At 34.8% G+C, this 20,984-nt stretch overlaps 1 protein-coding gene across 3 annotated transcripts in view; it reads left to right on the forward strand.

Moving 5' to 3' along the window:
- Positions 1-14,742, forward strand: part of SLC25A36 (solute carrier family 25 member 36) — a 31,230-nt gene extending 16,488 nt beyond the window's left edge. For 2 of the 3 annotated variants that reach the window (XM_006083762.3, XM_014451108.2), the window contains 3 exons: positions 5,767-5,833; positions 8,269-8,558; positions 10,850-14,742. In XM_006083762.3, coding sequence (XP_006083824.1) covers positions 5,767-5,833; positions 8,269-8,558; positions 10,850-11,043 — 551 coding nt within the window. In that variant the 3' untranslated portion in view covers positions 11,044-14,742. Of the gene's footprint in view, positions 1-1,348; positions 1,436-5,766; positions 5,834-8,268; positions 8,559-10,849 lie in introns of those variants that run through there. The other variant, XM_023749586.1, reaches the window with a different exon arrangement.
- Positions 14,743-20,984: the final 6,242 nt, after the last annotated feature.

Raw genomic sequence — 20,984 nt, forward strand, 5'->3', positions numbered from 1 at the left:
CTCCCAAATATATACAAGTATTAGCTTTGTTTTTATTCTAACATTGATACTATTTCTCATCTTGAATTTCTTGAATTTTGGTTATTGATAGTCTTATACTTGTTTAGAGATTATTGCACTATACACTTCTTGTGTAATTTGAAAATACTTCAGTTTGTTTGCAGTTACATTTTTTCTAAGATTGTGCTTTCAGAGCTTTCTTGCACTGTTTACAAGCATTAATATTTAGCTTTTCGGTTTTTATATACATAACTACACGGTTGGTGAAACGGAATGGTCCCATGCAGACTCATTAAGGTAGCCTTTTGCCCCCTTCATTCTTGAAATAACCTAGACCAGACTGCTCTGGTTTTTCTTCAGGATCATTTTTAGAGGCCTTATAAAAATGAATTGGGGGTGCAAAGTGCTTAGAGGCAGTCATGTGAAAATTGTTTTCTAATTGGCTATTCAAAAAAAAAAAATGCTAACCTTGTCACTTTAATATCAAAAAACACACTAAAAGTAGTCCATTAATGATATTGCCTGCTATGTTGTGCCACATCAGGTAGCTCACACATTAAGGATTTAGTAATGTACTTTGTACATAATTTTTATTTCAAATCCTCAAATCATTTGCATTTTATTCATATGAACTATAGTTACTAAATCCTTTTAGCTAAAAGGACATTTTGAAGTGGATTTTATTTTCACCTTGTCACTTTAATATCAAAAAACACACTAAATTTGTAAACCTCTAAATTGAGCTCTAAATGTCCATGCACTGATTTTTTTTTAATTGTGAGGCTATTTAATCAAATTAAGTAATGTTGATTTTTTTGTGCTTTACCTGCCTTTTTTTTTCCTTCCTACATATGACCTTTGTCAGACTAAATGAAACTTAGCTATTGAGGGTATTTGTATGTTTTTACTTAAATGAACTTGCATATCCCTCTGTATATACCTACACACAGCTGTGTATAAAAAAAAATAGAATTAAGGTGTTTTTTTATAGTAATTCCCAATTTTTTAAAGTTTTGATCTGGAATATATATACTTTTATATACAGCATTACAGATTTAAAGAAAATTACTTCCAACTTTTATTGGATTATATATTTAAAAAGTATCACTCAATTTTTAAAATACACATAATTGTTTAACATTTACTAGATTTGCTTATAGCATTTACTTTTATTTTTCAAGATATATTTTTCTGTTTGACTCAGAGTTTACTATCAAAGGTTAAGTTTTTGAGTAAAAATTATGTCTTGCATATATTTGTCCATGGCAGTTCATTCAGCCAGATTGATGGTTGGACAGGTGTTTAGTGTGTTTGTCTGTAAACATTCTTCCTGTTTTTTGTTTTGTAGAGCACAAGAAATTAAATACAAAATAACCCAAAATATTCCATAAAAATGGATGTGCAATATTACTGGCCATAGTGCAAAAGGTGAAAGGTACTACTGTAGCAACATATACTATACTGTATTTAAAAAATTATAAATCATTAAAAATGAAGTTACTTGAATATTCTGGGGTTTTTTTCCTTTAAGATTTACTAAGTAAGCTGATTATTGTGATTTCAACTTGGATCATGGTAGATGATAATGGCAGGAAAATGGGATACGATAATCCCCTCCAAATATTTTATTAGATTCCCCTTTGACAAGGTTAGCATTTTTTTCTTTAAGGCAAAATTGCTCTTCTTTTAGGTAAGTATTTGGACTCTGAAACTGCTGCAGATGGCAAAATTTTCAGTACTCGGTGCATTAAAAAAAAATTATGGCCCATTCTGGTATTCCTTCCTTTCTTTTCTTTTAACTTAAAATTTTCAAGAAGTTAGATCTCACCGTAAATATTTCTCAAATCCTTCCAATGGGATTCATTTTGTACACATGTTTCTGATGAGGTCACTGCTTGTTGTTATGATACAGAAAAGCCTGTGTCTATTTTAGGCATTTACTGTACATTTCTCCCGAGAAAAGAGTGAGATCGTGTCATCTCATGCTCCCCATCCGCAGGTCACTTCCTGTAGAAATATGGACTAACTTAAACCTCGTGAGTACTGATCTGAGCATCTCTTGCAGCCTCTAGTTATAAGAAATACCCCCTGGGAATTTATAATAGCTGTGGAATTAATAGAAGGTGGGAAATGAACTTGTATTTCCGGAATTTGTGTGTGCATTATCTGAATATTTTATAAAACTTTAATTCTGATCCCTTTATAATAATTCCTTCTAGAAGGACAAATGGGGTAACTTTTCAATCATCATTTAATAAAAGCCTGGGGTCCTCAGGTTGGCCATAATAGTTTTGACCACCAAAGAATTGGTAACACTATTTAAGATATACATAGTTATAACTGGTATCATAGCATCCTACAACTTCTAGAAAAAATAGTTGTTTGCAGAGCATAACCTATTTTAAATGTCTAACACAGTGCTTTCTATTCTCTTGTCTGTTGATACTTGGCTTTTTTCTACTTTCTTACAAAAACATTGATCTTAATACCTACCATTACTTTCCAAATAAATGCACGATAAGAATATGTAGGATCTTAGCTGTTTTTGTTTTAATTTTCTTTTAGTAGTGTTAATATATTTCCCTTAGAAAGTTAGGGTGGGCTTTGTTACTACTAAAGTTAATTGAAATAAAAATATTAAAAATGCAATACTACAGGTATCACTCACTTAATGAAATAGACATTTTCAGCAAGTTTACTATAAGTGGGATTTTTGTTAATCTGGTGTTTAATTGGTTTATATCAGTGATTTTCAACCAGTGTGCTGCAAGAATTTTAAAACATGTGATACCTGACTATTTAGTCAGGAGTACAGATCTCTTTTCCCTTATATTGGCAAATAAATAAAAACATGACAACAGCCAACAAAACAATAGATGTCTGCTGTGAATGAATCAAAATTATCTTTTTGTGGGGGGGTCAGATTGGCAAAAAATGTTTTTTGGTGTGCTGCAGATTTTTAGTAATTTATGTGTGCCATGAGATGAAAAAGGTTGAAAATTGCTCGTTTATGTTATCAAGGGGAGTCTTAGATGAAGCAAAACTTAAAATTGTATTTTAAAAGTTTTCCAAAACTTTCTAATAAAACACTAATCACACTACTAACAGTATGGCCAGTGTTATTGCCACTTTGCTTTAACTGACTGTGGAGCAACATTAACTCTTAACCTACAAATAGATTCTTCATATACCTCTAAGTCAGTTTTAATATTTAACAGGGTTCTCAGAATATTACTATGAATTAGCATATTAGCAAAATGTCACAAAATTTAAATGCCAAAATAAAAAGTATTTAGAAATTTCTAATTTCAGGGGCACCATTCCCGGTATCATTGTGTATGTTTTCTTAGAAAAAATAGGAAGATATGTTTAGTTTTGGCTGTTTGTCCACTTCAAATTGCCTTACCATATATAATTCTAAATTAGTGATACATTTTTGTTTCTTCCCACTTCACTTTTTGAATTAATAGATTATATTTTTCTAGATTTAATTACCATAATAATGTCTATTTAATTTACTGGAGTATCTTTGGTAAGATAAGATCATTAGCTAAAAACCTGTGGATATGTCTAAATTCTTTAACGTAATGGTTTGCTGGCAGTTAGGCTAGTGTCCTTATTAAGAGCTAAAACCATATAGTAAGCACGGGTTACTGATAATAGCAGTTACATAAGGATTAGATGACAACATTCTCTCACCTAAATTTTAATGTGTTCTGTTCCATAGATTAATTTGTATCTGGAAATGAATTTTAGTTAAGTGAGAAATACCTGTTGTTTGCTTTTTGTCTTTGTTTAATATGTACAGAGAATAATTAAAATTATAACTTATGGGTATTTGGAAATTTCATTTTTTATAATATAAATGTTTATTGTAACATTTTAAATTTACATATCTGGAGGTTTTTCTGCCTCTGAGGAATTTTGTGACTTGGAAGAGTATTAAGCTTTGGGTACTAAGTTTATAGTTTTAGAAATAGAACATAATTATTTTAAAAATACTTTGGTGCTTATCTTCTTTTCAAATACAGTATAATAAGTTGAATGAGATTTTTACCTAGACAGGCTGGGTTTTTGTTTTGTTTTGTTTTATTTAGTTTAATATAAGAATTCCCTATTTTGGCCTTTTTAAATTTTCAGAGAATAATTAATAAAAACCATTATGAGTAATGTAGACTATTTTGTTTATTTGATCAGCAGTTATTGTTTGTTTTTTTGTTGTTTTTTTACTAATAAACCCCTGAGTTAATACAAATATTTAAGTTTAAAAATAAAGAATTATTAAATTAAAAATATGACCAGAATACTGATGTCTGGTTCATATTAGCTTTAAAGAAAAATTTGAATATCTTTAGTTTGACTTTCACTTAGAAAAATGAGATTTAAGAGAAGAAAAAATATGTATACTATAAAACTTTATTCTCAAGCTAGGTCATGCAAGAGAAATCTTTTCAAAACAAAATATTTAAACTGATCTGACAGTTTCATATTTTTTATCTCTTTCCTGTTATTAGAATATATGCGTGGAAAGAATCTTATTCCTGGCAACCTATCCAACAATTTAAATTTTTATTATTTAGTACTGACTGATGCTTATCAAATTATTGGTCCCATTTTAGTTTTATACACATGTATGTAGTATTTAAAAGCACTTAAAGAAAAGGGGACTATATAACCATTATAAGATTATTAAAGGAGTTATATCAAACTTTTATTTCATTTACTTGCTTAATAGATTCGATTTGAGCACCCCTTCGTGAAACGTTTGGCTATTTCTACAGTGTCAAAGCAGTGGATTAAGGGAGTAAAATTTGAGTTAGCTAATTATCTGACATTATAGAAAGGGAAAAGAACCTGTGTAACTGAATTCCATTTTGTATACAATTTAGTAAAATTATTTTGCATTTATCCCTAATATACACCACAGCATTTTTGTTTTCAAAAGTACTTTACTCATATTAAATGTGTTGGTTATAGTCCACCTTTCTAAAAATAAATGTGCTTGACCTGCTAGTATTCAATAGAAAGTATTACTTCAGTTTTAAAAGTAAACTAGAGGTGCCTCTACCCCAAGTTTCTCTCTTTAGTGTCTATAAAAGTGAGAGGGAAGTTTCCATATGTAACTTTCTGAACTTTTGAGTTTTTGTATGTGTTTAAGTGGATGAAAAATAGATTTGTCCTATTAATCCTAACAGAAACCTTTCCTCTTTGATACCATTATTTTAACAGTATTAAGCATATGTTTATGTAAAGTATTCATAAGGCCAAACAACAATCTTTTCTGTTACACAGTCACCTTAAGATTAAATATTAGTAAATGCTGAGTCCATTTGCACAAAGTGGTTTGTGATGTTAATTGGACCCCAAGTTTAGTGATTGTAGTATTTGCATGCTAAAAAGCCCTAGAACACACAAAATTTTTGTATATTCATCTATAGAAATGGGTTTCTGAATTTAGTTAGAGAGTAGAGGCCATTCCAGAGGATATCCTGAATATTTTGGGAGAGAAATTTATATATAGTCAGATTTTGCTCTTAAAACATTATCTTTTAGTTATTATGGTCAGAATTTGAAAATGTAGTTTGGAAATAAAGTACAAATGTTCATGTTTGTATGGATTTGTAAATAAAAGCATAAAGCATATGTCAGTTAATACTTTAAATATTTATTTGCATTTTCTTTAATATAGATTTATATAATTTTTAAAACCTTAGAATAATAGTGTATTCATTTTTACCAGAGTTCATTTTAAACATGTTTGTTTAGGTTTTACCGCAATCACTGCAACCAACCCCATTTGGCTTGTAAAGACTCGGTTACAGCTTGATGCAAGGTATGTTATTTGATTAAACAAAATTTTTAAACTTGGTTTCAACTAATTTTTTCCTATAAATTTATATCAGTGAGATTTCAGTGTCTCCTCTTTTGCTGCTGAATTGTTTTGTTTTGAACATAGTGATTTGTGATGTTAATTGGGCCCCAAGTGGGTCTACCATCAGAAGCAAAAGCAATATAGTAGTTGACAGTATGAGACTTTCAGGAAAGAAAGTGTATTATGTGTTGTGTTTTTAAATAAAAGGAGAATAAAGAAAGAAGAAGGATATATTAACCTAGCCCAAGTAGTGATGGGTGATTATAATTGGTCTCTCAACAGCTAAATAACCAACATGGTCAACCAGTCTAGACTACATCTTTGAGGATCATTGCTCTAATTCAGTAACCTTATATACAGGAAGTCCTGACTTGGGATTTTGCTCTCCTTTATTCGAAGACTTCATCTGTTACCACTGACAACTTTATGGCAGCAAGATTCATTCATTCAACAAATCTATATTGAGCAGGCACTGATGGGTTCTAGAGATATACCAGGAAACAGTGGTGACCAACTTTCATGGAATAGTCAAGGAATAGTTTTTTGAGCCCAATTTAAGCAGAGGCAGCAATCAGTGCAAACCATATAGGTTCTAAGTTTAGGGCCTTTAGTATGTCCTGGGATCTGAGGAAAGGCCAGAAGCAATGTAGCTTAGAGTCTTGCCATCTCAGTTTCTGTTGGCCTTTAGAACAGAGGATAGGGAGAAGCTGATACTGTTTAGAGACATGATCCCATCTGGTGTATAATAATAATGTTAATAATTTTGAAACCAATTTAGCCTTTCAGTCTAGAGTAGACTGCTATATTTTAGGGCTTGGAAAGTAGTGTTATAGACTATAAATAAAACTGATCTAAGAAATGATTAACAATTACACTTGATTAAAGATCTGTTTCCCACATTCTGTCTTGCTGAATTGCATAATGTTTGGAGATTTGAAAAGAAATGTCTAATTCTTTCATCTGGAATACTTTTTAATGAAATCTTATGTGTTGTAGCAAAACTCAAAGTGTATTTCTTAAAGCCAAAGATCTGAAAGATAATAATGGTGGATAAGAAAAACCAAAGGTTAGGCAGTGTGAGGTGCCAGCCTATTTTGTACTATTATAAACTAGTGGTATTCTTTAGTATGTTATAGGGTGGATTTATAGGGGATCCAGGAAAAGCATGGCTTAAAATTCTTTAATATTATTCTTTCACTATAATTATAACACAAGTTAACACAACTTCTTAAGCTTGGGAGTGAGGAATGGGATGAGGTTGAGGTAATCATGAAACAGATTTAAAGATGCTAATTTATAACACTGCAATCAAGAACAGGGCTGATATGTTTGTTTGCATGTTACCCTTCGGGACTTTAAGCTCTTTTAACTTTGTGAGGAAGGATCTGATTGCAGAAACTCATTCCAGATGGTTGCATGAGTTATTAAACTAAGAAAGTATTTATTCAGTGTCATTAGTTAAAGACAGACCTTAGTTTATAAAATTGGAAGAATGTGTAGAATATGAGGTAGGTGTCTTCATCGTGGTTTTATTTCATGTCAGAAACAGGTTGTGTATAATTTATAAAGAGGTAAATCTTCTATTTCTTTCCCTGTGGGTAGCATTTAAACCCATTTCTTGTAAATGGGGTTCTATTGGAGGAATCATTATATAAGGCTATAAATATTTTTACAGACGCAAAATTATATACTTGTAAGAATAGATGCTGTGCCTGTAAAAAGCAGCACTAAGAACATTTTCTTGGGCCCAATGTTCAATAAATACTTGATCACTGTAGAGGTCCTCGTTCACTACTGACTAGGATACTGAAATGAAGATATGGCCATGGCTTTTAAAGGATCATAGTAAATTTATCTTAAATTCACCCAGTCACCTTTTGAGAAGAACTGGGTGGGGTTGGAAGAATCCCTCAAGTGCACAGAAATTAGATTAATCGTGCTTTTGTGATGTACTGTCATCATTAGTGTCTCAGTCATTTTGTATGTTATTAAATGCAAAAGAAATCTTCTTAACTTAGAACTGGATTTAATATGTATTTTTTGTTTGTTTTGTTTTTATCTTGAGCTGCAGTCACAGTATATTTTAACTAAAGGATTTTGTTGCTTATCCCTACAATACAGACTTCAGTGAGAACATGAAATTGAAAATTTAGTGCAGTATATTTCACATTCAGTCAAATAAACTACGCACATGTTACCCATCTAATATGACACATTGGGATAAAAGAATACAAAATCTAAAATGAATGTTTTAAAATTCTGATTTTATTTCTTCATAAGTTAAATGGAATCATTCTTTATAGCAGAGTGGCATATTTCTACTATATTTTATTTGCTTTATTTAAAAACTTGTACTACTTTATTTACATTAAAAAGATTTTTATTTTGCTTTTCAGGAACCGTGGGGAAAAGCAAATGGGCGCTTTTGAATGTGTTCGTAAAGTGTACCAGACTGATGGACTGAGAGGATTTTATAGGGGCATGTCTGCTTCATATGCTGGAATATCAGAGACTGTTATCCATTTTGTTATTTATGAAAGTATTAAGCAAAAACTACTGGAATATAAGATTGCTTCAACGATGGAAAATGATGAAGAGTCTGTAAAAGAAGCATCAGATTTTGTGGGAATGATGCTGGCTGCTGCCACCTCGAAAACTTGTGCCACAAGTATAGCATATCCACATGGTAAGAGTTGAGTTTCTATAGGTAATATTTTGTTAATTCAGAAATACTCTCCCACCCAGCCATTAGCCCACTTATTAGAGAATTTAGAATTTTACTGAATTTCCACATAACAAAATACAGTCTTAAGAATTCATCAGCCCTGACCGGTTTGGCTCAGTGGATAGAGCATCGGCTGCGGACTCAAGGGTCCCGGGTTCGATTCCTGTCAAGGGCATGTACCCTGGTTGCGGGCACATACCCAGTGGGGAGTGTGCAGGAGGCAGCTGATCGATGTTTCTCTCTCATCGATGTTTCTAACTCTCTATCCCTGTCCCTTCCTCTCTGTAAAAAATCAATAAAATATATTTTTTAGAAAAAAGAATTCATCATAATGGAATTAAATATGTATAATACAAAGCAATTTTAATAGATCATTATATGCTATAATAGCATGGTAGTGATATAGCAGGAGCTCTGGACACATTTTAAAGCAGAGTCAGTCAGATTCCAAGCAGATGACTTTGAACAAGTTTCTTTTTATTTTAAGTATGGATATAGTGCTATACTAGTATATACTTTAGACACATTATATACTTTATTGCTAATCTACATAAAAATCCTGCAAAGTCTAGGTATACAAGAACATAACCAGAACTATCTTCATTTTTAAGAGGGAAACAAAAAATGCTAAGATTATGTAACTTAGTATACATACTCTGTGATGGAGTCCAATTTTTATATTTACACACACACACACACACACATACTGATTTCAGAGAGGGAGAGAGAGAGAAACATCAATGATGAGAGAGAATCATTGATTGGCTGCCTCCTGCACACCCACTACTGGGATCGAGCCCACAACCTGGGAATGTGCCCTTGACCAGAATCAAACCTGGAACCCTTCAGTCCACAGGCTGACGCACTATTCACTGAGCCAAACCAGGTAGGGCATGGAGTCCAAAATTGAATTGAAGTCTACATTCCCAAAGACCAACTATTTTACATTATTTCATGTTGGCAAATAAGTATATATGAGTGATTTATTTCTGTCTAAGTTCTACAATGTTAGCTTGTTTCATAGATAACTAAGGAAATAACTTAAGACTTGGTCTGTAACATGCTGAGTTTTTCTGGTAACTTTGTTTTAAGTGTAGTCTTTGATTTTGGTGTGTTTGAGGTTTGTTTTGGTTCAGGTTTTTAATCTAAGCGCTTCATTTTTTTTTTTTTTAAGCAGAGCAAAACTGGTTTTTGGTGTTTATTTGTTTTTATTTTATTTATTGATTGATTTTTAGAGAGAGGGAAACATCAATTTGTTTTCCACTTATTTATGCATTCATTGGTTGATTCTTGTATGTGCCCTGACATTGTGGGGATTGAACCCACAACCTTGGCACATGGGGATGATGCTCTAACCAGCTAAGCTACCTGGCCAGGGCTAATTGCTTCACTTTGTTACACTAATAAACATTTATATTCACCCTATAAAGCTAAGGCTCTGTAGTTAAAGCTGTATTAGGAAAAATGAACAGGTCTAGAAAATGAGTATATGCTTTAAAATGTAATTTATGAATAAAAACAACTCTAACCAAGTTGGACTATGAATTTATCCCAGTTTCCTGAGAAAAGTCCTCATTTCTCTTTTTAATGTATTTTTATTGATTTCAGAGAGGAAGAGAGAGATAGAACATCAGTGGTGAGAGAAGAATAATTAATGGGCTGCCTCCTGCACACCCCTTACTGGGGATCAAGCCTGCAACCCAGGCATGTGCCCTGACTAGGAATTGAAATGTAATCTCCTGATTCATAGGTTGATGCTCAACCACTGAGCCACACTGGCTGGGTGGCAGCTTGAATTTTAAACATTTTTAGTCTTATCCACATGCAATTTGTGTTGGTACATGCAGACCATTGTAAACAGATTAGTAATTCTATTTTCTCATTGTGCTGTCCACTTTTCTGCTTCTTTCATCTTTGATACCACCTCCACTCCCTTTCCTGCTCCTTCACCTTTTTCCGATCACATTTATTCTCCCTTTTATTTATATCTAGTATACTAAGGATCCTTTTATTTCATCTGTTTTTCACCATTCAGGAACCTATGAAATTTTACAAGTACACATGACTTTAGCCAGCTATCTTAGAAGTTTGGTGGCATTATAATGTGAATAGTTTCAATACGTTACATATCAAAATTTCTTATTTATCCTAAGCTTACGCTTACAGGTAAATAGGATGTATTCAGTATTAGGAGGATATAAAGATATCACTAATGTGTAAATAAAATGATTTTATTTTTTTTTCCTAAACAGAAGTTGTAAGAACAAGACTACGTGAAGAGGGAACAAAATATAGATCTTTTTTTCAGACACTGTCTTTGGTTGTTCAAGAAGAAGGTTACGGGTCTCTTTACCGTGGTCTAACAACTCATCTGGTGAGACAGATTCCCAACACAGCCATTATGATGGCCACCTATGAATTGGTGGTTTACCTGCTCAATGGATAGCAACATCAGGCCGCTAAATATAAAGAGGGAAGACCAAAAGATTACAGTGGACCATGGAGTATCGGAACCAACATGATGGACAGAAGAAAAATGGTTTGGGAACGTGTAACTATGTCTAAGTGGAAGTCTGGTTGTCGGAATTCAAATAATCATAACCACATTACTTGATCTTTTCAGTAATGTGAATTAAAACCTGGGCTGCCTTCAAGAAAAAGCCTTTAGAAGCACTCCTTCCTCAAAATTGCCATTTTCTCTACCATGTCCATGGGACACAGCTGCATTTTGTTTATTTGTGACAGAGTATAGTATTTATTCCATGAATACTTTCCAGTCTTCTAAACAAAGCCATCCCTAGTTATATACTAGTCTATAAACTATCCAAAGATAGTATTGGCGTCATAAATTTCCAACTTTTGGCTTCTGTGTAATTCTTATAAAATAACAGGAATAGTGTGATCCTGACTATCACTTTCACATTAGTTCTTGAGAGGATCTGACTCAGTACTTTAAAGTTAATTATTTGGCATCAGTTGACAACTAATGAAATACTGTCCTAAGTATCTTGATATCTTTATCATTAAAATGTTTTGTTTCCCACTGCTGCAGCATGTGCTTGCTGTTTAGCATAATGTGGACACTTAGTTAATTTACGTATCAAACTCAAATGGTAATAGTTTGGGATAAAATAAACCAGTAAAAATGTTGATTTTTAGGCCATTTCAGTAACTTGAGCATATCCTCTTGTCTTGAATGAATGCAGTTGTCTTTTCAGTGATTTACTGGTTTTGAACTTGAATAACCACATATCATACCTAAGCATTATTTTCTTAAAGTGGAAAAAAGTTACCACTTCTGGGTCTTTCTCAATTTGCGTTCACATTAAGAATTTGAACCTTTAAATTTTTTTCCAGAAGATCTATATAGATTGCATTTATTTCATAGAGAAAATGGTAATTTTGCCCCTACAAGTTTTTTTTTATTTTTTAAGGCGACATAAATACCTGGGGCCTGCTATCTGATTGAGCAGGTGAGTGATCCTAATTGACCTAGGATCATTTTGTAAATGACAAACTGCTTTTGCAAAGAAATTCATTCTATCCTAGTTTCTTGAATGGTAAATGAGAAAGATTCAAGTTAATTCAGATTAAATGTGCTAACAGGATATAGCTTTTACATTTTACTGTTGAGTTCAACAGCACCCTTTAATACCTTACATGTATTATATGTATGGCCCTTAGGAAAATGTTGGCTGTAATTTTATTCAGAGACTTTAGCTTACAGTTGTTGCTGTACTGGTGTAAGAAAATTTCTACAGTTAACCTCCAATGTGGTACTCATTTCAATACACACGAACTGTACATTTGTGCAATGGCTTTACTTTATAAGAATGATTCTGTGAATGCACTTTGTGGCCTTTCGGGGGAGAGGGGAGGTAGTAAAAGGAGAGAATCCCATGTTAAAAACTTTTTTTTAAATATTGGTCATGTATTAGGCAGAAACAGTGTTCATAACATTTTTTCTGGGCTCTTGGTATGTTGTTTGGAGATCTTTAATGTAAATGGTTAAGTATTCTATGTACACTGTAGTGACCTAGCATAGAAAATTATAGCATGTCATTGCAAGCTTCTCTGCTGTCACCAATGAAATACAGTGCCCTCTTAAATTCCTTCCCCTTCTTAACTTCCTTGTAATCAACAATAACTGGATGTTTTTTAGGTGCTTTGATTGGAATTGAAAACATTCCAATCTATTTGGAGACCAAAGGCAAAATTGAGTTTCATTACCTTTGGAATTATTCTTAACTTTTATGGTGAATTTCAGCTTTGATATTTATTGAGGAACATGCCAAAAAAAACAACCCACAAAAAATGGGTTTCTAACTTAAATCTGTAAAGAAAGTCTCCATCTATAGTGTTTGCCTTTTCAGGTGCCACTCGTCCTGCCTAACATAGTGCCATTTGCCTTGTGAAGATTCGTAAATATTAGTTGTATTGAATGTAGGACAGAGACTCCCCCGTAGCTTAATGATCTCAGTACCCCATAAATGCTAAGAATGATGTGAAAACCAGCAGCTAAGGAACATCTTAATATTTAGTTGTAGCAAATTCATAACAAGTGTCCTTCAAGGATGAACATGTATTCTATTCCTGTTTGTATTTAGCAAGTAAAATTTACGTTGACCTGTAGTGCATAGTTAGCTTTTAAAAGTGAGCTTTATGTATGTACTGGAAGGAAAATATCTTAGTCTTAGGCTTTTTTTCTTTGTGCAACAACTGGAAAGGAGCAATGTCGTTCGTTTTAATTCATTTTTCCCCAAAGCACAGTCTGCTGTAGTTTATTTTATGTATGACAGAGATCATTTGAAAAACAAAAACATTACAAATTATTTATAAAATTTGCCTCTGAAACATTTCTTTGTAGATCTTGTTTTTAATTGATGCAAATGTTTAAAAAGAAAAACGTATACTTAGAGCACTGGACTTTTTTTAAACAGTGTTTTGTTTTCATCTATTTTCTATCAGATAACATTTTATTTCTAATATGGAGGTAGTCAGCACTCTTCAGATGGGTATGTATTTTTATTGTAGAATCTTCTCAAAATTAAACTGAACTTATTCAGGTTAAAGCAGTAGATACTGAAATAGCATACTCTCATAGAGCAGCAGAAAGAGCTCTGGTACCTGTGGCTCATAGAGAACAGTCCCCTAAATTGCAAAGTCCAAATTTGAGAATTACCAAGCCCTGTGATTGTAGGTTCCCAATCAGTGCTTTTAAATCCAGGAAAAAAACTATCACCAAAGCCTTGTCTTAATTTTTATTATGTATGTAACTGTGGAACCAGCCTTTCTGGATGGGGCCCACAAGTAATTGATTTGTAACTTCGAAACCAAGAATAGAATATCATTAGATAATTTAATCCAGCCTTTTGTCTCCTAAAACCTAATGCCCATTGTAGAAAAGCATTAGTATATTAGGGCCAGCAGAGTTTGGGTTTAAAATAATGAGGGTTTACTCTTATTGGAGCATAAACATGTCAGTATTTTTAGATTTGTGTTAAATCACTAAAAATATTAATTTGAACTTGAAGGATTTGAATACTAGAAATCAATCTATCCTTTACTCTCCCGGTGTTGTTCATGCCTGTCTTTGGTTGTTTACATGCTCTTCTGCCCAGACTGTTAGTACAATATTATATATTATAGGGACCCTTTGGGGTCTGATACAGTAGTTTAGCTTTTTACTCTAATATTGATCATGACTTCAACATTCCTAAGAACAGATAGTTCTGAATGATTTAAATTGGAAGGAATTTTAATTATATAAAAACATATAATGTACTAACTTTCTGCCTACTCAGATCTCTTCTCTGTCATGCCCTTATATTTCCCATTAAGCTATATACTGCTTTTTATGCTACTCTTTTTAGAAACTGAAAATTCTAGTTTCACTCAGTTTCTGTGTTAAGAAACATTTTGAATGTGTACCCCTGTATATGTGAACAATTAAATCTTGACCTTTCAAAGTCATAGCTAATAATTAACTTCAAGAGTTGATATCTTTTGACCATTTATATGAGGATTGCTATTGTATTCTGTACATGGCTGTAAATTATGTGCATTTCCTCTATGTTTATGTTAACTAGCTGAATTTTATTTGAATTGTGAAAAGTTTAAAAATTAAAATATGCTTATGAAAATATGGTGGTTTTTCTAAAAAAAATATTTTATTGATTTCAGAGAGGAAGGGAGAGAGAGATAGGAACATCAGTGATGAGAGAGAATAACTGATTGGCTGCCTCCTGCATGCCCCCTACTGGGATTGAGCCTGCAACTGGGCATGTGCCCTTGACCAGAATTGAACCCCAGACCCTTCAGTCCGCAGGCTGATGCTCTATCCACTGAGCCAAACCGGGTAGGGCCGGTGTTTTTTTAATATATATGTATCCTAATATTCCAGTATGGTGAGGATATAATCATACTTCTTAGGACTATGTGTAGAACAAAAATGCATTGCCATTTTCAAGTTGTATGTTAGGCTCCTATCTGTTAGACCTGGTGAAATCTCTGCAAATCAAAAGGTCAAATAATCAAACTCTCTCATAGTTCAGTAAGAAATTTCTGTTCTTCCATATTTTACACAGGTTTATTGATCTTTAAGTCCTGTACTTTTTAAATATGCAGTTTGCAAAGAACATCTGAGAAATTGGAGCAAGATTATGTTATTTGATTAAAACCTTCCTAGGATGTAATGTGTGTATTATATATTAGTAGCTTTTTAAATTTGTTTTAGTTCCAGCTTTTAGGAAAGCTAAGGTATTTAAAAGTAAAAAGCTGGAAACTTGTTTAGAATAACAAAATGAATCTACATGTGATAGGTTGAAATACAAGTGACACAGGTATGTGTTATATAGTACCTACCTGCCCACTTTACATTTTGTCCAAGTTTTCCCAAATCGTAGCTACCATGAAACATCACTCAGTTTTGTAGGTGAGGAAACCAGGACAAATTTGTCATGTTTCATTTCTGAAAGTTGACATAAAGCTGAAATTGTGTGGCCTTAACTAATAGTACTCTTTCCACTGAAGACTGAAATACTGGGTACAGTGAAGACATTGGCAAAGTAATGGTTGAGGTTGGTATGACAGCTCAAGTGTCCCAAGTTTAAATTGTATGTATGTGTTCATTACTGAATATCAGGAGCTGTGATAGAGGAAGGAATTTGTGAATTTGTGATTTCTTAAGGTTCAAATGTGACATCTCTGTACAACTGTTAAAACTTATCCAAGCAGACAATTATAGTTAAATGATTTCCTTTATTTTTTTTGCATTGCATAGACCACTTAGCTACCTTAATATATACAGTCAATCCAGTAATTTAAATTCATATAATGCTATGTGTATACAATGATTTCATGTGATTTCCCAACAGCCTATAGATTGGGTGAATAGACAAGTGGTACTTAGAGGGATATTAGTCACAACTGGGCCTTTATCATTTGGATGTTCTGAATGTTACTCCTTTATTTATACTAGGTTTTTCATCAACACTTAGGATGACATTGAGATGATTTTTAAAAACCACTTTTTCACCCAAAGGAAAGATCTATGTGGATTGGCCCAGAATAAAACATTGGGAAGTAATGAGAAGTGGAACTGAACAGCATGAACTGTTTTGAAGCTGATTGATATAGAAATTAGCTTTTATCCTGGTGCTACTGAGGACCCACTGAATTTTTCCCCCTAAAGCATCACTGTGACATCATAGAAAGTCAGACATAACATTAGGTTCAGTTTTTCCTATGTGAGCTGCTCTCAAGTCTACCTTTGAGCCTCAGGGATGTCCTATGTTCTCTGGAAGTGTGGTGATTAATTCAGGAAAATCTGGAAAGGTTGCCTGGAGAAGACAGTATTTTTAAAATACATTTTTATTGATTTCGGGGCGGGAGAAAGAAACAAATGATGCGAATCATTGATAGGCTGCCTCCTGTACGCCCCCTACTGGGGATTGAGTCCGCAACCTAGACTTGTGCCCTGACCAGGAATCGTGACCTGGTTCATAGGTCAACGTTCAACCACTGAGCCACACCAGCCAGATAAAAATAGTATTTTAACCAGGTTTTGATACAATGATAGAAATTTGAAGGACTGATATGGAGAGGAACATTCCTCGTTGAAGCAAAAATAAAAGTGTCGCAGCCTTCAGGAGAAATAACATCTTTTTCTATTCTGGGACTTGACAACACTGACTTGAGATTTAAAACCAGTTGGTAGACCCAGGATTCCAAACCTAGTCTAATTCAAAGGAACTCATCACATTCAGCCCAACAAAATGTTTGTGCCAAACCTCTGTTTTTTATGTTCTAGGTCCCTACTCTACCAAAGCACCTTATATCTCCTTGAGTCTTTTATTGTCAAGGTAAATCACCAATTTTCAATCGCTGCTTCTCAATCCTAGCTTTCAAGACTATATAGACTTTTCTGAGCTGTGAGTAGCCTAGCATATATGATCTGCACTTTCCTAGATTATATGCTGGTTTTGGATTTGTTTTTTATCTCTCTCACCCCCAGTAAGTGTGCTAGAGCAAGTGGACATTAATATGGATAAAAATGAACCATTATCTCACCATACATGCAAAAAACTGGATGATAGGTTAAAGTTAAAAATTTAAATTGCAAACATAGAAGAAAACAGTATCTTTGCAACTTTGGAGTAGGCAAGGATTAGTGGACTAAACATTTTTTAAAAAAGACACTAAAAGTAAAAAGCCACAGACTGGGAGAAAATACAATATATTTTACAGAATATATAATAAAATACATAAAAAGGCAAAGAACTATAATAAAATACATAAAAAGGCAAAGAACTGAACAGTTTCTACAACAACATAAGCAGAGACCTCCTACAAGTACTACAGATACTGAGAGGCTAATTTAAAAATATGAAAAGTGCACGCCGATAAATGCAACAATTTAGAGCAAATGAATAAATTCCTTGGAACAGGAATCTGTGATGCATTTTCCTGTCAGTACAGTCTACCCAGTGCCCTGCAGCTCCAGAATGCCTGTGGGCTGCTCTTCCTGGGGAAATGTTCGGAGGAAGGTTATGTGGTCCACACAGCCCAAAGCACATCAGCTTGTCTTGGAGATGCAACGAATACTCATCACTCTCCTGTTCCACTCTCCATTCTAGATTACCCTCATGCTCAAGTCATGCTTTTACTGGTCTCAGTGGCATACATGGTGGCATGGTTCAGACTCTCATCTCTCAAGGGTCCTAGTGTCTGGTCACCGTAACCTTTTCAGGACAGTTTGCATTACTTGTCCAGTTACCATCAAAATTGATGCCCAAGTGGATTTTCTGGGTCCCCCTCATATTTCTCCCTGGACTCCTTGTGCAATAGAAACCCTAACTTTCTCCTAATGATGAGAGCAAATTGCCCTTAAATTCATCTACTTAAAAGTTACAGTTCTTTTCAAATCAGGAACAAGTCAAGAAAAGTGTCAATACTACTTTTATTCAACATTGTACTTAACAATCCTACCCAGAAATGATTAGAAAGAGGACACTAAGCTATTATGATTACCCATGTGGGAAACTCAAAAGAATCTATAGATAAATTATTAGAGTTAACGTATGTTTAACAATGTTGCTAGGTATATAGAAATGATTGTGCTTTATAGCAGCAATAAACAATATAAATTTTAAATACTATTTATAATAGCAACAGTAAAAAATAACATAACTAGACCTAAAGTTCAGAAAATTATAAAACTTTTAGAAAACTATAAAAATTCCAAATAATTGGAGAGGTGTGATATATGGGTAGAAAAATTTATTTAGAATAATACTAATTGCCTCCAGTAGACCTATGGACTCTATAAAATTTAAACTCAACAGCATTTTTCTTGGAATTTAGTTAAAATAATTGCAAGATGCACATGGTGAAACAGAATAACCTAGATGTGTCTAAAGAAGAAGGATAAGGTAAGGTGAAATTATTATGAAGTTAGACTAATTAAGATGTATGATATTGGTAAAGGGATATATAACTAGAACAATGGAACAGAAGACAGAGCCCAGAAGCAGACATACACTTATACAGAGACTTGACTGTGTCAGAGCATTGCAAATCAGTGAGAACTGGCTGGACCATCCAACAAGGTTTTCCGTATGAACGATTATGAACTTGAGTAGTCACATCTAATTGGTGGGTACCTTACACAATACTAAAAGAATCCATTTCAGATAGGCCAAACTTATGCAATGTTAAGGAGAAAGTCTTTTTAAACTAGTGGGAGAAGAAAGTTTTCTAAAGGAAGACACAAAAAGTACATTTCATACAGGAAATGATTGATAAATTAAGACTACATTAAACTTTATAATGTCTTCTTCAAAATACTTAAACTTTATAATGTCTTTTCTTCAAAACACTTCAAACGTAATGAAAAGATAATTCCAGCTGACAAGGTATAGTCTCAGAATATATAAATTAGAACTCCTGTGAATCAACCTGGATATATAAAGAACTCCTGTGAGACAACCCAATAAAAACCTAGACGAAAGTCATAAGTATTTCACAGGAGAATAAAACAATATACAATAATGTGAAAAAATGTTCATCTTGCAAATTAAAATCATGACATAGCATTTTATAACCATCAAAAATGAATAAATCAGACAAATCTCAGATGTAGAACAGACAAATCTCAGATGTAGAACAAAGGAATTCTTATGCACGCCAGTTGGGAGTGTAAAGTGGTATCATATGACACTTTGGAAAATACTGTGCATTATGTTATAAAGTTGAAGATGCCTATACCATATAAGCTGGCACTTCCACCCCTGGTGTATACCCTTGAGAAGCCTTGGCTCATATGTTCCAGGAGTCATCCACAGAAATGTCCATAGCAGCCTGGTTGCAATAGCAAAACACTGAAAACATTCTACGTGTCCAAGGACAGCAGACGGAGGAATTCACATCAGTGAAAATGAACGAACCATATGATCAACATGGCTCAATCACAGGAACTTCGTTTTGGATGTAAAAAAAAAAAAAAAAAGGAAGTGGCAGAAGCATATATATATAAAGCTCTAAAACCTGCAAAAGTCAATACAATTGGCTTAGGCACTCATACAGGTGTTCAAATAATAAGGAAAGGAAGGGAATGATCAACGCAAACTTCAGGAGAAAGGGGGCGAGGGAGGATAGAGAAAGGCACCCAGGAGGCTTTGAAGGAACCGATGCTCTATTTCTTCAAGCAGCTGGTGGGTCAAATGATTTTTTTAATTTCTTTTTAGATATCACTGCATAACAAATTACCCCAAAACTTAAGAATTTAAAGCAGCAAATCATTTATCATCTCAGTTTCCGTGGGCCTGAGCCCTCCCCTTCAGGGATTCGCAGAGGCTGCGAGTTGTTGGCTGGGGCTGCGATGACTCCAGGCCTAACTGCGGAAGGATCTGCCCCCAGCCTCCCTCGCGGGGTTTGGCCGCATTCAGTTCTCGGACTGAGAGCCCCAGATCCCTGAGAGCCGCCCTCAGCTAGTTCCCTGCGGTGCAGTCCACAGCGTGGCAGATGCTCCATCGGAGGGAGGGAGGGAGTGGAAGCCAGAGAGGGAGCCAGAGGGGAATCCGGGAAGTGACAGCCGCGACCTTTGCCGTATTCTATTCCTTAGAAGCAAGTCCCAGGTCTAGCCCGTGCTCAGAGGTCTAGCCCGTGCTCGAGGGGTGAGGGGTGAGGGATGGGGAATCACACCAGCGTGTGGATGGATGGCAGGAAGCACGGGCATCCCACGTAAAAGCTGCCCACCGCCCATATCTGCGGCTGCGTGTGTTCTCTTATTAAATATTCCGTAACAAAAACCCCTCTGGTGGCTTCTCAGGAACTTCAGGATCAAGGTAGCTTCCTTACTTAGAAGCCTCTTGCACGGCCTGGCCGTGTCTGCCGCGCAACCTCCACTGCCCCTCTCATCCGACTGACGGACTGGATTTTCTCTCGCAGGCCCTGTGCTCTGGCTGGTCTTCTCCACCTGCTTTCTAATCAGCATCACCTCCCCCGAAAGCCGTCTGTGCTCCCGGTCCTTGGTCCTCCTCTCCCAGTCCTGGGGTTGAGTGCTGACCTCCAGTAGCTTGGGTGGCGTGGGCGTTCGCTCTGTTGAACTCTGGGCCTTCGAGGGCAGGGCGCTACCTCCCAGTTTTGCCTCCCAGGACCTACCAGCCTGGCATGTGAGGCTCCCACCTGAGACAGGGCAGAGGGAGTGGAGGGGCGCTGATGAGCAACAGCCCAGCAAGGAGTGCAGAGAGGCCCTGGAGCGCCTCCGGACAGTTCAGGTGGAGTTTGGAAGCTAACGGGGTCAGTTTTCAGAGCTTTTGAATTTCAGATAAGGGATTGCGCATTCGTGCTGCTTAAAATATCCAGCACTATTGAAAGGAGGGACTT

The sequence above is a fragment of the Myotis lucifugus genome, unplaced genomic scaffold (genome assembly GCF_000147115.1).
Source record: "Myotis lucifugus unplaced genomic scaffold, Myoluc2.0 scaffold_8, whole genome shotgun sequence".
NCBI lineage: Eukaryota > Metazoa > Chordata > Mammalia > Chiroptera > Vespertilionidae > Myotis > Myotis lucifugus.